This window comes from Erpetoichthys calabaricus, chromosome 1, assembly GCF_900747795.2.
Source record: "Erpetoichthys calabaricus chromosome 1, fErpCal1.3, whole genome shotgun sequence".
NCBI lineage: Eukaryota > Metazoa > Chordata > Cladistia > Polypteriformes > Polypteridae > Erpetoichthys > Erpetoichthys calabaricus.
In genome coordinates, this window is record NC_041394.2 from 56,288,910 (window position 1) to 56,305,245 (window position 16,336).

General features: G+C 41.3%; 1 protein-coding gene across 1 annotated transcript in view; it reads left to right on the forward strand.

The window, feature by feature from the left end:
• The first annotated feature begins 1,294 nt into the window (after positions 1-1,294).
• LOC114650411 (NF-kappa-B inhibitor alpha-like) overlaps positions 1,295-16,336 on the forward strand; it is a 54,106-nt gene continuing 39,064 nt past the window's right edge. The window contains exons 1-2 of the mRNA XM_028800029.2: positions 1,295-2,106; positions 10,876-10,978. Coding sequence (XP_028655862.1) covers positions 1,829-2,106; positions 10,876-10,978 — 381 coding nt within the window. The 5' untranslated portion in view covers positions 1,295-1,828. The remainder of the gene's footprint in view (positions 2,107-10,875; positions 10,979-16,336) is intronic.

Here is a 16,336-nt window from a genome sequence, read left to right on the forward strand (position 1 = left end):
TTCAGGCAATGGCAGAACCTACTTCACTTTAATGCTTTGTGTCTTCTATTTTTCTCCATCATTTCATCTGATTTTGTGCCTAGAGTGAGTGTGCTTTGGCTTGCCTGAAGGTGGCTGTGTTTGATTCTTTGGCATCGGTGTTGATCATGCCTGATGCACCTTCATTTACAAGTGTCACCAGTCTACATTTGTGCGCACTGTACAGTATATGCCTGACCTTGGATCTGGATTTTTTTATTCCATACCTTGTCTCATTCTTCCCAGTGTTAAGTCTTGACTGGATAGTCAGCTCCATCTTTGACAGACATTGATGCCACTCTCAGACCCAACTACTACTGTCTATTGACTTTTCTCCATCTGCTCTTGTACAGTAAATCCAGACTGGAAATGTTGAGGCCTTCAAATCACTCACAGACACAATCCATTGTTCTACAGCCTCTGTTATCCTGTTGATTTTGATACCCGTCTAGATGCAGACCCGAAATGACAACATATCACAGATTCAAATGCCTAACCCAACTCAACCTGAGGCCTTCACTATCTGTTACATCTAACAAGCCAAGTGCCTCTGGTAGGCTGTGCACCATCTTTAATTATACCACTACATAACAAATTAGATTAACGGGCGACTCCAAATTGGCCTACTGTGCATGTAAGTGTGGCTGTGTGATAAATTGGCATCCTGTTCTGTTTTCTGCCTTGCACCCACTTCTACCATCCCCACAAGTTCAAGTTTTTCCTTTGCAGGAATCTTGAACAGCCAGTCTGGATCAGACAGGATAACAGGATCCATTCTAACATGCATGCCAAATTAACTCATGCCATCCAGAGTCTGAGTTTTTAATGAACATAACGCGCACATGTCTGGGATGTGCAAGAAACTGTACATCGCCCACACACTTAACAACGAGGTGAAGGTGCAGGCGAAACACAGAGAGTGACCCAATTCATACACCTCTGCAGCACCACCACTCCGTTTCCTGTTCCAAGAAAGCAAAAATCATCTCATTGATTTGCTTTCACATTGGCCCAAGGTTACAAAGTGGGCCAGATGTGTAGATCGAATGGACAAACCGTACAGTGCAACTCTTTATTCCTGTCTGCTTAAACTGGCCCTCGTCTAGGTCCCATGTCGAGACACAATCTGCTGACATATTTGTATATTTCCTATATGGGGGACATGTGACCGTCCATGCCCTTATCTGCGCCTTATAAAGAAATAAAAACGTCGAATGGAAAAACTGACTGAATACAAAAGCAGCAGCCTCTGCATTTTGAAACTCAACTCTTGACAGTGCGATTACTTCCCGCACCTCACGTTTCTGCACCCGTCAGATTCTCAGTTGACAGCGCAGATTCAATGTTGAAGAGAGGCGGACTTTCCCAAGTGTTGTAACCGACCTTTCCTCCTCCTTTTCAGCCGATCTCTACGATCGGATCTTTTGGAAGCTGCTGCTTTAACACGTGCGTCGGGGAGGAGATTCGTCAGTTGGGAGAGTGCGGCGTTATGGGGCGCTAGAACAGGTTCTGCCAGCTGACTCTCCAGATCCTGAGCAACAAACTCGCTGTCAGGGCGGTAAGGCGGGCGCCATCGTCGTACGCTTCGGTGCCCGTGCGGGGTATTTCCCCATTCTGCGAAGGAACTTCCAGCTTGTGGCTGGCCGCCCGGCAAGCATGAGTAAGGCGCCTCACTTGTACCTCTCGCATCAGCCCAGTGCAAGAAGCGCAGCGACGACGGGCTGCTTTCAGTTCGCCTGTCTCTTTAGACCGCTTTTCTAAACTTGCTAATGACGGATTGTCTAATCTACATGTCCTGGTTCTTTCCAGCATGGAATTAACTGATGATATGATACCCATCGATTCAGACTGTTTCACTTTAGAACAAGGCTATCCGGTGGAGCGTAACGAAGCAATAGAAATGAAGAAAACGCTGCCCCTGGAGTGCCCACAAGAGGCGGACGACTTGTGCGACTCCGGCTTCTTGGAGAACTTCAACTCCGGCTGCTCGCTGCATGACCGACGGAACCAGGATGGACAAGAAGGAGACATGGACACAGCGGAGACGCGTGCTAGCCTGTGGAGATTTTTATCAGAAGATCAAGACACGTACGTTATGTAGCAGGGGTCGTGGGAACTTTGAACGTTACAGAACTGCTTTTATTTCACCGTGAATTTACACCTGTGTGCAGTTAAGATGTACGCTCAGTTTAGGGAAAGCGGTCAGGTGAAGTGTTTCGATAAGTATGGGCTAATTTTCAGTTACTTGGAACATACTCTTCCTCTTTTTAGTTTTCATTTTATGCCAGTGGTTCTGGGTTGATTCATTTTACAGGTTGGATTGCTGGAATACAAGTTAAGAGTGTTGTTATTGTTAGGACTTGTTCATTCTGTTAGGGAGTAATGGAAGAGCGAGGGGGGGGGGGGGGGGTGTATGGGGGCACAGTGGTTAGTGCTGCTACCTCATAGCTCAGGAAACTTCCGTTGTGATGGCTTATCTAGGCCCTAGCAACTGTGCTTGGCATTTGCATGTTCTCCCTGTGTGGGTGTTATAGTCGTAGTTTCTTTGCATGTTTCAAAGATGTTTGGTGTTTTGGTTAATTAGTGACTCCACATCGGTGTGAGCGCAGCAGCAGTAGTAGTAGTAGTAGTAGTAGTAGTATCACGTGTACGAAGTGCCATGAAAATCTTACTTGCATGTCTGACCAACATGCAGTGTGTGGTGTATCATCCCACTCAACGGTGACATGATAAAAAAAAGAATATATTCAAAACAACAGAACTTCATTTGTCACTAGTGAGTGTGCCATGTAATGTACTGGTCTCTGACCTTGGGTTGGGTGGTTGTTTGCACCTAATACTACCAGGACACAATGGTTTATAAAATGAATGGAGTTTATTATAAGGTCATTCATTACTCATGTGCTAACACGATGCCACTTTCCGGTGCCATGATTAGTAAATATAAAATCCATACCTTGAAATCCCTGTCTTCCTAACCTTGAGATTCTCAAAATGCAGAATTAATATGGGAATCTGAGAGCTCCTGAGACTGTTGTATGGTGGTTTCCATTACAGTGTCACAGCTCCAGACTGGGACTTTATTCCTAGGCATGCCCCTATTTGTGTGGAGTTTACACATTTTCCCAGTGTACGTGTGGGGCTTCCCAGTGTGCTTCTTCTATCATTCCACATCTCAAAGATAAGCAGGTTACATTTACTGGCATCTGTATATTGTAATGTGCCCAGTATGTGGCAATGTGCAGTTGTGTGTGAGTGGACGCCTATGATGGATTGGTGTCACAGCCAGGCACAGTTAGGCAGCAAGTTTTTTAAAGCATTTATAGGGAATACCAGTAACGTGTGCATTGCAAGATAACGTGCAGTGAATACACTTGACTTGCACATTCCTAGTTTTCAGACTCTTTCTCTGTACGTTTAGCATTCGTTTGCTCAGAGGTTGATGCGCTTGCTGCTTCCTGAGCAGCTCTTCTTTTCTCTACCCTAGCTGCCCACTTCTTCTCTTCTTTCGTCGGCATCTTTTCACGTTAAAACTGATTAAGTCAGTGTTTGTGTTGCAATTACTTAGTACGTTTTTCTTCATTTTTCACTTAAGTAGGCACTTAAGTCTTCAGTCTGCCTCAAGAATGATTTAAGATATGAGCAGGTAGGGGAAGTGATAACGAAGGTGGTAGGGATGAGAACGGCGCCTGTACCCATGTGCCGCACGGCCACCCTGCTGGCATCTGCCGAGAGTTGATTCTACAATAAAATAAAAAGAAAATTCATCACCCCGAAAGCGGACAGTAGAGATCATGTAGTACATCTGTACCAAATTTCAGGTCAATAGTTCAAATGGTTCACAACATACAGGTGATATAAAATACTGGACAGACAAATGGACAGCCATGGTAGCGTATTAAATAAGAAGATAACATGCATGTTATCTGTGCATAGTGACTAGAATTATCATTTGTCAGATCCTTGTAACCCCTTAACTGTCCAAGTTGGCCGGCAGTTCTTGTCTCTGCCCAGTGATCAATTAAACTGTATGCTTGGCATATTTGTTCATTTTTAGATCACTTATGCAGTGTTCTGGGTGAAGGAGAGCCAGTGCTTCAGGATAATTCTTGACTCTTTTTTATGAAATCACAAGGTGCTTTAGTAAAGACTTGGCTGGGATATTGAGATGTTTTGTCTTTGGATAGCCAAGCAGAGGATGCTGTTCGGCCGTGCGTATTGAGAGCTATATTAGGCCTATTAATGTCATAAGGATTTCTATTCATCAATGGGAGAAAAGATCTGAGTTATGATAACATAATGGAAATAACAAAAACAAATATTTGAAGTAGTAATGGATTGCAGTATATGGGAAACAGGAGATGACTCAACATAAAGCACAAGGAAAACTGCAGTAGAAAGTAGCAATGTTTCCTTAAAACCTTGCGAGGAAGATATACTGATCTGCACAGATTTAGTGTAGTCAGTAGGATCTGATGGTTCACAATGTTGAAGACTGTGAAAGGGTGAGAGAAGGTGATAAGATGGCAACTCTGCCTGACTGCAGTATGATGCAAAGGAGAAAAGTCAAAATGGGATCTCTAGGCTATAGTAAATTAAGGGCATTAAATTCTACTACGGGTCCATACCTCCTGATACTGTCACTGAGGTGGATATCAAAGAGATAGTATGACAGCATTCAACATAATATGATATGATTTTAGTGTGGATTCATTATGAGTGATCTGGAATTAAGGCTGAATCCTGAGATTTATGTTTGCGTCAGGGTATTACATTAGACCAGGTGTCTCCAACTCCAGTCCTGGAGAGCTACAGTGTCTGCACGTTTTCATTCTAACTCTTTTCTTAACTCTTTTAGGGCTAATTATTTTTTTTTTCTCTTTTGTACTGGGGCTAAATATTTTTCCAAAAAAAACCACAAAAAACAATGGTTTCAGACATAAATCAATCTAAAATACTCATTTATGACAAATGTCACTTTGTTTTATGTTCCATGAGCCCCTACAGTATGTAAATTCACATACTTTTTACACACCTGTTTCTCTCATCACTCATAAGATGAAAGGAACTTACTGGAAAAAAACAGCTTGAAATAGTTGAGTGGCTGGTAATCCATGGTGCCCACTAGCACACTGTGTCGTTTGATGAAGTCCAGTTGTCAGCTTGCCTCCTACAGATCAATGTCTGTGTAGTCCTCCCAGGGTGAACGTTGCCGTAGGCATGTCAGCTGCACAATCAGCAGATGCAGGTCCCTGTCTTTCATTTTCAATCTCCAGAACACTTGCATCAAAATCGGAGTTCGATAAGTCAGAGTCCAGTTCAGCAATATTGTGTAAAAAAAATAAATGAATAAAATATACACATGGAGTATTTTGTTTTGCGCATTTGCTTCGCTGTCTCGCCTGATGTCGATGCCATTCTAGACGTTGTTTACTCTACACTATTTATGCATACATAGGGATTCAATGTAATGTCAACGTGTCTTAATGGCCCTCCTAGCAAATCAGGTCTACCTATCGAGTAATGGTGAGTTTTAACGACGTGTACAACTTTTTTTTCACCCTCTGCCCCTGAATGTCGACTTTAGTCGACATCCTCCCTCAACCCCTTGTGTCGACAAAAGTCGACATCCACCCTTACAGAGTTAATTAGAATATGAGAACACTCTAGATGAGAACAGGCCATTCAGTCCAACAAAGCTCACCAGTCCTAACCACTTATTTCTTCCAAAAAATATCAAGTCGAGTTTTAAAAGTCCCTAAAGTCTTACTGTCCACCACACTACTTGGTAGCTTATTCCAAGTGTCCATCGTTCTTTGTGTAAAGAAAAACTTCCTAACCGACCAGTTAGTGACCTAGTGACCAGTTTTTTCTTCTAATTAACTATTTCCATTTATTTTAAATTGATTTTTCTTGAGACTCTGATGGCTGGATTGATTCTTAAATGGCACCTAAACATAAATTTGATGTGAAGTGAGCCAACAGATGACCAACTAAATTGGGGCCGCATACTCCAACCAACTTCACTTCATTCAGTTTCTTAACTTGAAGCCAATTCTCGTTGCTAATTAAACTTATTATTTAATTCCAATGGTGCTCATTCTGCCATGGCAGACGTTTCCAAAACTGTTGATTTTCTTTTTTAAGAGCGCTGTCAAAATGTGTTGTGGACCTGAGCAGATCAACATTATTAAGGCCTTCACCTTTCTTTGTTTTCAGTTATTGTGTGATGGATGCTGGTTGTTGTTTATGTGTTTGTTCATTTTGTGTCTTAATATTGTTTGGTTGCTAATTAAGGAAAAAAGAAATAATTAATGGGCCTGCATCTTAAGTTGTGCATCAATTAAAATTAAGGCAAAGAGTTAATTAGCAGCAAAATCTGGTTACCAATTAAGAAAAAGGTTAGAAAGAAAACCTGCAGCCACAGTAGCTCTCCAGGACTGGAGTTGAAGACTCTTGCATTAGACCCTTGTATGTCAGACTTGGGCAATTTTATCATGTAGGATCCTTGGGAACACTCTTGTCACGTTGTTGTTTCTTATTTTTAGCTATTTTACCATTTTTTTAGGTGATATCAAAGTCATTGCCGTTTTGTGATGTTGGTCACAATGATGCTATGTTTTAGTAGGCATGTTGGACACTCATAACATGCAACATTATGGCCACCATCTTATTTGAGGTCATTTTGCTTGTTTATGGGTGTCTACACTTTATTGAAAATAATGGAAATTCTTAGTAAAAGAAATTCAGTTTTTGAATGATTCAACTCAACTGCTTGTAATGCTTTCTGAGAAGACATAGGTTCATAAAATACATTAATAATAACTTGGATATATATTATTTTTTGGGATGAAAATGTCTGCAGTCTTGTTACTTTACATTGACATGGCATTATCTTAAATGCTTCTTAAGCCTAAACATTTTCTCCAGGTTTGCCACCAAGGATTGAAATAACCACTAAAGGGTCTTGCTCATTATCTGCACTCTTGAAATAAACATGTACTGTATTTACAGTAGCTGCTTACGTATTAGTTTCTTGATGGCATGATGACCCAGTGGTTGTTGCGTTCCTGGCAGCCAGTCTGAATGGTCTTCCTATGTTGGTATGTTGTTTTTCTTCTGTGGATGCACAACTTTACTTTCCACAACTAGATGAAGTGACGACTGAGTTTGTGAATGCGTCCATGAGTATTCCATGTGATGGACTGCCGCCCTGTCTAGGCTAATTTCTGCCTTGCACTGGATGGTGTCAAGGTGTCAAGGCCCATGGCACTGAATTAAGATTAAGTAGATTTGATAATGGATGGATGGATAGGTGCCCTTTTGACGGTGTGGTAACTCATCCCTGCTTCAAAGATCTAGATTTGGATCCCAGCCTGGTCATTGCCTATATAGGGTTCACATATTCTCTCTGTGTCCATGTTGATTTTCTTAAACTATTCTGCTTTCCTCCCAAATCTCCAGCAAGTGCAAGTTAAGCGAATTAATGTCTCTAAATTGCTGCCCTCCATTAAAATAAGCAAGTTTAGAAAATGGATGGAAGGGCCTTCTGAAGCAGAGCTGGAAAGATGAAGGTGACAATTCCTTAAAGTTAAGTGAGATTGAAAACTGTACTTGCAGTAAGTGCTATGAAGTGTGTTAATTTTCAAATCTGATCATCATGCAAAATGTTATACAGTGGTGTGAAAAACTATTTGCCCCCTTCCTGATTTCTTATTCTTTTGCATGTTTGTCACACAAAATGTTTCTGATCATCAAACACATTTAACCATTAGTCAAATATAACACAAGTAAACACAAAATGCAGTTTGTAAATGGTGGTTTTTATTATTTAGGGAGAAAAAAAAATCCAAACCTACATGGCCCTGTGTGAAAAAGTAATTGCCCCCTGAACCTAATAACTGGTTGGGCCACCCTTAGCAGCAATAACTGCAATCAAGCATTTGCGATAACTTGCAATGAGTCTTTTACAGCACTCTGGAGGAATTTTGGCCCACTCATCTTTGCAAAATTGTTGTAATTCAGCTTTATTTGAGGGTTTTCTAGCATGAACCGCCTTTTTAAGGTCATGCCATAGCATCTCAATTGGATTCAGGTCAGGACTTTGACTAGGCCACTCCAAAGTCTTCATTTTGTTTTTCTTCAGCCATTCAGAGGTGGATTTGCTGGTGTGTTTTGGGTCATTGTCCTGTTGCAGCACCCAAGATCGCTTCAGCTTGAGTTGACGAACAGATGGCCGGACATTCTCCTTCAGGATTTTTTGGTAGACAGTAGAATTCATGGTTCCATCTATCACAGCAAGCCTTCCAGGTCCTGAAGCAGCAAAACAACCCCAGACCATCACACTACCACCACCATATTTTACTGTTGGTATGATGTTCTTTTTCTGAAATGCTGTGTTCCTTTTACGCCAGATGTAACGGGGCATTTGCCTTCCAAAAAGTTCAACTTTTGTCTCATCAGTCCACAAGGTATTTTCCCAAAAGTCTTGGCAATCATTGAGATGTTTCTTAGCAAAATTGAGACGAGCCCTAATGTTCTTTTTGCTTAACAGTGGTTTGCGTCTTGGAAATCTGCCATGCAGGCCGTTTTTGCCCAGTCTCTTTCTTATGGTGGAGTCATGAACACTGACCTTAATTGAGGCAAGTGAGGCCTGCAGTTCTTTAGACGTTGTCCTGGGGTCTTTTGTGACCTCTCGGATGAGTCGTCTCTGCGCTCTTGGGGTAATTTTGGTCGGCCGGCCACTCCTGGGAAGGTTCACCACTGTTCCATGTTTTTGCCATTTGTGGATAATGGCTCTCACTGTGGTTCGCTGGAGTCCCAAAGCTTTAGAAATGGCTTTATAACCTTTACCAGACTGATAGATCTCAATTACTTCTGTTCTCATTTGTTCCTGAATTTCTTTGGATCTTGGCATGATGTCTAGCGTTTGAGGTGCTTTTGGTCTACTTCTCTGTGTCAGGCAGCTCCTATTTAAGTGATTTCTTGATTGAAACAGGTGTGGCAGTAATCAGGCCTGGGGGTGGCTACGGAAATTGAACTCAGGTGTGATACACCACAGTTAGGTTATTTTTTAACAAGGGGGCAATTACTTTTTCACACAGGGCCATGTAGGTTTGGATTTTTTTTCTCCCTAAATAATAAAAACCATCATTTAAAAACTGCATTTTGTGTTTACTTGTGTTATATTTGACTAATGGTTAAATGTGTTTGATGATCAGAAACATTTTGTGTGACAAACATGCAAAAGAATAAGAAATCAGGAAGGGGGCAAATAGTTTTTCACACCACTGTATACCGTAAACTTAGGTTAGCTTTGAGAATTGTGCCTGGGCCTTGGTTTGTTGTTTTAGTTGATATTTTGTTTTAATTTCTTTTAGTCCACTTTACAGCTTCCACCCATTTGCTTGTGATACATATATACTGTATAGTGTTCATCTGGCCGATGAGTTGATTCTATTATTTGTGATGCTCATGTTTCTTAAACAAGGACTGGCCACTTCCCTTTCAGTGTTTAAAGGTGAGTTCGCTTTACTGTAAAGTGCGACTGCTTTCAGTTTCACTTTTAAGACAGTGTAACAGCCTGGCAACAATGTGTTGTCTCTGATCTCAATGGCAGCCAGCTTGTGTTTGTCACGCTACCTGAGAAGGCATGGAGGACGGGTGATGACTCATTTGGTGGGGGAAGGGAAGAGGAAGTCAGATTTTTTTTTTTTTTTTTCGGAATCAGGTGACAGATATTTTCAGTATGGTTACATTCCTGCTTTGACATTGGGGCTTCCCTATTAATGCTGATAATGGATATTCTTGTGCTGTTCCTCATTCGCTACCCAGACTGTTCGTTTCATGTGAACTTGATGATGCACTTTTTGCTGTCCTTCTGATGTATTTTATGTCTCCTGTGTGAACTGAATCTACCACAATGTGCATTTCATCATACTGAAAAGTACCAAACACAAGTTAAAAGGACGGAGGTTAATCTTTAGTCGAGATCCGGCTTATAAAAATGCAGCTGACCCTTATCAGTGGGAGGTTTGCTGGCTCTGGTACCCTGGATACTTTGTGTTATTTTCTTTCCCTTGGCTATGTATGCAAATCACTGCTATAAAAACAGTAAAGAGAAAATAGATTTTGGTCCACTCTCCATGGCTACCACGTTAATGCGATAGTCACTTTTGCTTCCCATAAGATATATTTCTGATATTCTTTAATGGCAGTTAAATAAAGCAGTACCACATCCCATTAAATATGGAATTTCCCCTTGGGATTAATAAAGTATCTATCTATCTATCTATCCATCCATCCATCCATCCATCCATCCCTTACCTGATTCACTACTGGAAGTGGATTTAGAAGTGAAGTCAGGAAGCACTTCTTTGCTCAAAGAGTTGTGGGAAGCTGGAACAAAGACATACAAGTAAAGCAGAACCATGTCAACCTGTAAAAAGTATCTGGATGAGACGCTGAGACAGCTTAGCTATTAGCTTAACAAATGAGCCTGAAGGACTGATTGGTCTCCTCTCATTTGTCAGATTCCCTGTGTTCTATTCCAATTCAGGTTTGGCACTCAGAACCTATTCTGGCAGTCATGGGCACAAAGCGCTAGTCCAGAACAAAACACACACACAAACACACACACTTTCACTCACTCATACACTGCCGATTTAGTGTTGATAGTCAACATGACACGTTCTGGTGACTCTAAATTCAAAACCAGGCGTTTGAAGTGGCATTTTGTCCCAGGGCTGGCTCTTACCTAATGCTTATTATTCATGAAAAGGAGGAAGCAAGTAGCTAAAGGGGGGGATGGTTATGTGATAAATGTAACATTCCTTTTTGCTTCCATTTTTATTCCAGGTTTCTGCATTTGTGCATCATCCATGAGTCAGAGGACAGAGCTCTATCAATTATTCATCAAGCCAGTCCATCTTTCCTAAATTTCCAGAACACATTGTACCAGGTGAGTATCAAAACACCATATGAAACACTTTGTTGGGAACAGGCCATTCAGATATTCACCTAACTCTTGCAAGAACCACGAAGGCCTGCAAAGCAGTACTGTTTGCCACACTGCTTGTCAGTTCACTCCAGGTATCTGTTTTTTTTTCTGTGTAAAGAAAAGCTTTCTAATGTTAAAAAATTTCCCTTAACTTTGCCTCTTTCTTCCAGATGAGGGGTCTGCAAAGTCGGTCCTGAGGGGGCCATAGTGGCTGCAGAGTCTTGTGCTACCCTGAATGCTTAATTCAAAACCAATCCTTGCCAGTATCAGATCTTATTTAGGGTTATGGCTTCTTAGCGTTTTCATTCTGCCATGTCAGGTCATTCTTATATCGTAGTATTTTTCCTTTCCAAGGATATCATTCAAATGATTTGTAGCCCGTAGTAGCAGATTTTCTCTTCACTTTCCTTCCATATATTTTATTAAACCAGACAGTTCACAATAATAATGAATACAAGTAAATGGAAACAAGTTAGATGGAGAGCTGCTGATTCCTTTGTCATTTGCATCGTATTGCTAATAATGAGCCATTAAAACTAGTGAATGCAGCTGTTTAAGACTGAAATAAGCAATTCAGGTTGGGAAATCTTAACAAGTGAGACAAAAAAAGTGAAATATGAAACTTTTGCTCAACAAATAAGCAGTGATTGATTCCAAATATTGGGTTGGAATGAAAACCTGCAGCTACTATGGCTCTCCAGGACCAACTTTACCTGCCCCTGCTCAAGATGAAGAGCTCATTAAGTAACAGTTGCTATCTAACTTACAACTTTCCTTCATAATTTTAATACCCATATTGTGTCCACTGAAGCAGATGCCCCCTCTGCCCCTGCAAGACGGAGAGACATCTAAACCCAAAAGGTTCCCTCATCAGACCTCCACAGTTCCAGCCAAAATATATATACACCTGCCTTTACACACACATAAACTTTAGTGACATCCCAATCTTAATACTTAGGCTTTAATATGGAGTTGGCCCACCTTTTTCAGCTATTTTACAGCTTCAACTCTTCTGGAAAGGCTTTCCACAAGGTGTAGGAGTGTGTATATGGGAATTCTTGACCATTCTTCCAGGAGAGCATTTGTGAGGTCAGGCACTGATGTTGGTCAAGAAGGCCTGGCTCACAGTCTCTGTTCTAATTCTATTGGGATGTTCTGTTGGGTTGAGGTCAGGGCTCTGTGCAGGCCAGTCAAGTTTCTCCACACCAAACTCACTCATCCATCTCTTTATAGACCTTGCTTTTGTGCACTGGTGCACAGTCATGTTGGATCAGGAAGAGGCCATCCCCAAACTGTTCCCATAAAGTTGGGAGCATGAAGTTGTCCAAAATGGCTTTGTATGCTGAAGCATTAAGAGTTAATTTCACTGGAACTAAGGGGCCAAGTCCAACTCCTGAAAAACATCCCCACACCTTAATCCCCCCTCCACCAAACTTTACACTTGGCAGTCAGGCAAGTACAGTTCACCTGCAACTGCCAAACCCAGAGTCGTCCTTTGGATTGCAAGACAGAGAAGCGTAATTTGTCACTCCAGAGGACATGTCTCCACTGCTGTAGAGTCCAGTGGTGGTGTGCTTTACACCACTGCATCCAACGCTTTGCATTGCACTTGGTGATGTAAGGCTTGGATGCAGTTGCTCAGCCATTGAAACCATGAAGCTCTCTACGCTGCACTTTTCTTGAGCTTTTGGATGTCTGTAGCTATTGACTCTGCAGAAAGTTGTGCCTCAGCATGCACTGTCCCCACCTATGATTTTACATGGCCTACCACTTTGTGGCTGAGTTGCTGTTGTTCCCAATTGCTTCCACTTTGTTATAATACCATTTATAGTTGACCGTGGAATATTTAGTAGTGAGGAAATTTCATGAATTGACTTATTGCACAGATGGCATCCTATCATGGTACCACACTTGAATTCACTGAGCTCCTGAGAGCATCCCATTCTTTCACAAATATTTGTAGAAGCCATCTACATGTCTAGATGCTTAATGTTATACACCCGTGGCCATGGAACACCTAAATTCAATGATTTGGAGGGGTGCTGCAATACATTTGGCAATATAGTATAAAGTCAAAGCGAACTTTATTGTCATCTCAACAAGTATACAGATAGACGAAATTGTGAAGCTAAATTAAAAATAGAATTAAAATTTAAAATTAAAACACAAACAAGACAAGCCATTGTGCAAAGACAGAAGTAGCAGCAAAATTGACGTGTAGTAAGCAATATGAACATTGATGCAATGTATGGTATTGTGCAATCTAGATACATAAATATAGTCAATAGATATGTAATATAATAAACTAATAAATAAATAATGAATATAGATACTACAGAAATTATCAGTGTATGATAACAGTTGTTTAAGACGTGTAAACAATGACAGGTCAGAATGTTTCACAGCAGAAGGATATCAAGAGTGTCAAAATACTTAAAGGTCAGTAGGAGATTTTCAGTTCTTCTCCACATGCACACTCGTGGCTCGCATGTATAAAAGTTCAGTTTTTAGAGGTGGTTGAGGACGTGTGGAAGATCTCAGGGGGCAGCCTGGTGTTAAGGAGTCTAACAGCTTGGGGGTAAAAACTCTCCTGCATCCTGGCAGATCTGGCTCTGATGCTGCAGTATCTTCTCTTGGATGGCAGAAGTGTGACATGTCCATGTGAGGGGTGTAAGGGGTCCTGCACAATGCTGCAGGCCTTGCAGACACTGTGTTTGTGAAATATGTCCTGTAGTGAAGGGAGAGGCACCCTAATCATGTTCTCTGTGGTTCTAATGTTCTATATGGTTATAAATTCTATATTATATTTAGGGTCATACTGTATATAGGGCTTGGGCAAGTCTTCTTACTACTAGTGAAGGGCAATCTTAATGCTTCAGCATACAAAGACATTTTAAAAAATGCTATGTTGCCAACTTGGTGGAAACAATTTGGGGAAGGCCCTTTTTTAATCCAGGATAACTGTGCCCCAGTGCACAAAGCAACGTCCATAACGACATGGTTGGATGAGTTTGGTTTGGCAGAAGTTGAGTGGCCCACACAGAGCCCTGACCTAAACCCCATGGAACACCTATAGGATGAACTGGAACAGAGATTGTGAGCCAGGCCTTCTCGTCCAACATAAGTGCCTGACCTAATAAATGCTCTTCAGAATGAATGGCCGCAAATTCCCACAGAAGCAATCTTGTGGAGAGTCTACTGAGAAGAGTGGAAGCTGTTTTAGCTGCAAATGGGGGAGCAACTCCGTATTAAAGTCTATGTATTGTGAGGGATGGCCGGCCAAATATTCCGGCCCACACCTCCAGGCCGCCAGATGGAGCCCTCCCAGCAGCATGGAAGTTCCCCGAATTCCAGCAGGGCCTTATGGACATTGTAGTTTTTATAAACAGCCCTGCTGGATACCATGGGGACCACCAGGAGCCGCTGTAGGGAGGCTTGAGGAGTGCTACGTGCCCTATAACCCGGAAGTGCGTCCCGATCACATGTCAGAAGGAACGACGTGCTTCCGGGTTGAAGAAAAGGACTTTTAATCTGACCCGGAAGTGATGAGGACTCATGGATTGCAGGGCTGGATCCACTTCCGGGTCAGGGACTATAAAGGACTATGGGAAACCCCAGACGAGTGAGCTGAGCTGAGTGAAAGGGTGGCAACGCGTCTGGGAGAGGAGGATTGGTGATTATTTGTTGATTATTGTATTGTATGAGTAGTGTGGAGTGGAGGGTGCTTTGTGCAAAGATTATTATAAAATAAATAATAACTGTACTTTTACCTGGTGTTTGGCGTTGTACCTGAGGGTTCAAGAGGTCAATAGGGGCCTCTACTGCTACAGTATTTGAATGCAATGTCATTAAATTCCCTGTTGGTGTAATGGTCAGGCATCCCAATAGTTTTGTCCATATAGTGTATACATATTTTTGAAAACAGAAAAAAAGCTTTGTGCATTTTTATGCTAAAGAAATTAGTGAGAAACTGGTGTGTCAAGTTGTATCACGCTACCAGCAACAGATGATAATAATTGAAATCTGCGTCAGTTAACTGTTAGACAATGAAGAATAACATCAGGATAAGAAAAAGAAAATATCTAAGCACTACTCAAAGCAAGCAATTAGCATGTCAGGACACTGCCAGACCAAACCAAAGACAACATCTGCGCTTAAATCATCAGTGGAAGAGGGAACTGGTGAAAAGCTACATAAAAGGAGCAGATCACATTAGGTGAATCAAGAACCATGGCCAGCTTGACAAAACAGGCTTCTTCTCCTTGTCCTCTTGTCCACTTCTTTCTACTGCAGATGACAACAAGCTTATTAATGATCAGCCGAGCAACCAGCCAGCCTCAGATAGACTTAACGATGTGCAGTATTTGAAATGAAATAAGTACATAATAACATTGGGCTCTTAGACATTATTATTATGTTAATGCCAGAACAATTTTTCCCTAAAGTGCAACAAATTTCACAGCATGGGTTTAATTAAATTTGGTTAAAGAAAAAACGTTTGTTTGAATAGTTTCTGGCTGCTGTGGAGAGGCAGGTGAGTCTGAAAACTTATGATTTTAGGGTCATACAACAAAAAAAGTGTTAAATACAGGAAATAGTCCAAAATTTCTCATGACCCCATTAGTACAGGTCTAGATTTTCCATGTTTTGGGTTTTTTTATAGTATATTTTCACTGTAGTTGTTTTTATGATTAATAGTTTCCTGCTTTTGGTCTATTTGAATGATTATTTTTGTTGTTTCAGAGTGTTATTCCTTTTCAAGAGTTGATAGCAACTGTGCCGTTCTTAAACCACTGCAGCTTGATGTCTGATTACAATGCAATGTGTACAACCTTGCGTTTGGATTTTTAAAAGCAAAAAAAAGGCTACGTTCACACTGCAGCAGCTCAGTTCCCATTTTCTTACTTGTATGTGACACCGACCTGATGTTTTGTGCAGTAGAGGAGTGTGATTAGCAAAAAAGATATGGAATCAAAATTTTTCAGATTTCACTGTCTCTCGTAACAACGGTTTTGCTTCCAAACGTTTCTCATTCCACTCTTGGCCATTCCAGTCTCCTGACCTTTGGGCCACTTGTTTCTGCATAGAGAACACTGACAATGAGAAATGCACACAAGCCAACAGCTCTTTCGTTTGCCTCTTTTCTCTTCTTTGCCATCGCAAGCTTATGAATTTGCAGGCGTCCTACACTGATAAAACGTGAAGTAGAGAAGCAGACAGCATCTGTCTATTTGTGTGCATCTGCCTGATAAAATTCATTTTGTGTATGCTGGACACATTCAGGATAGAGATCTGTACTCATGTCAGATGTGGATTAGT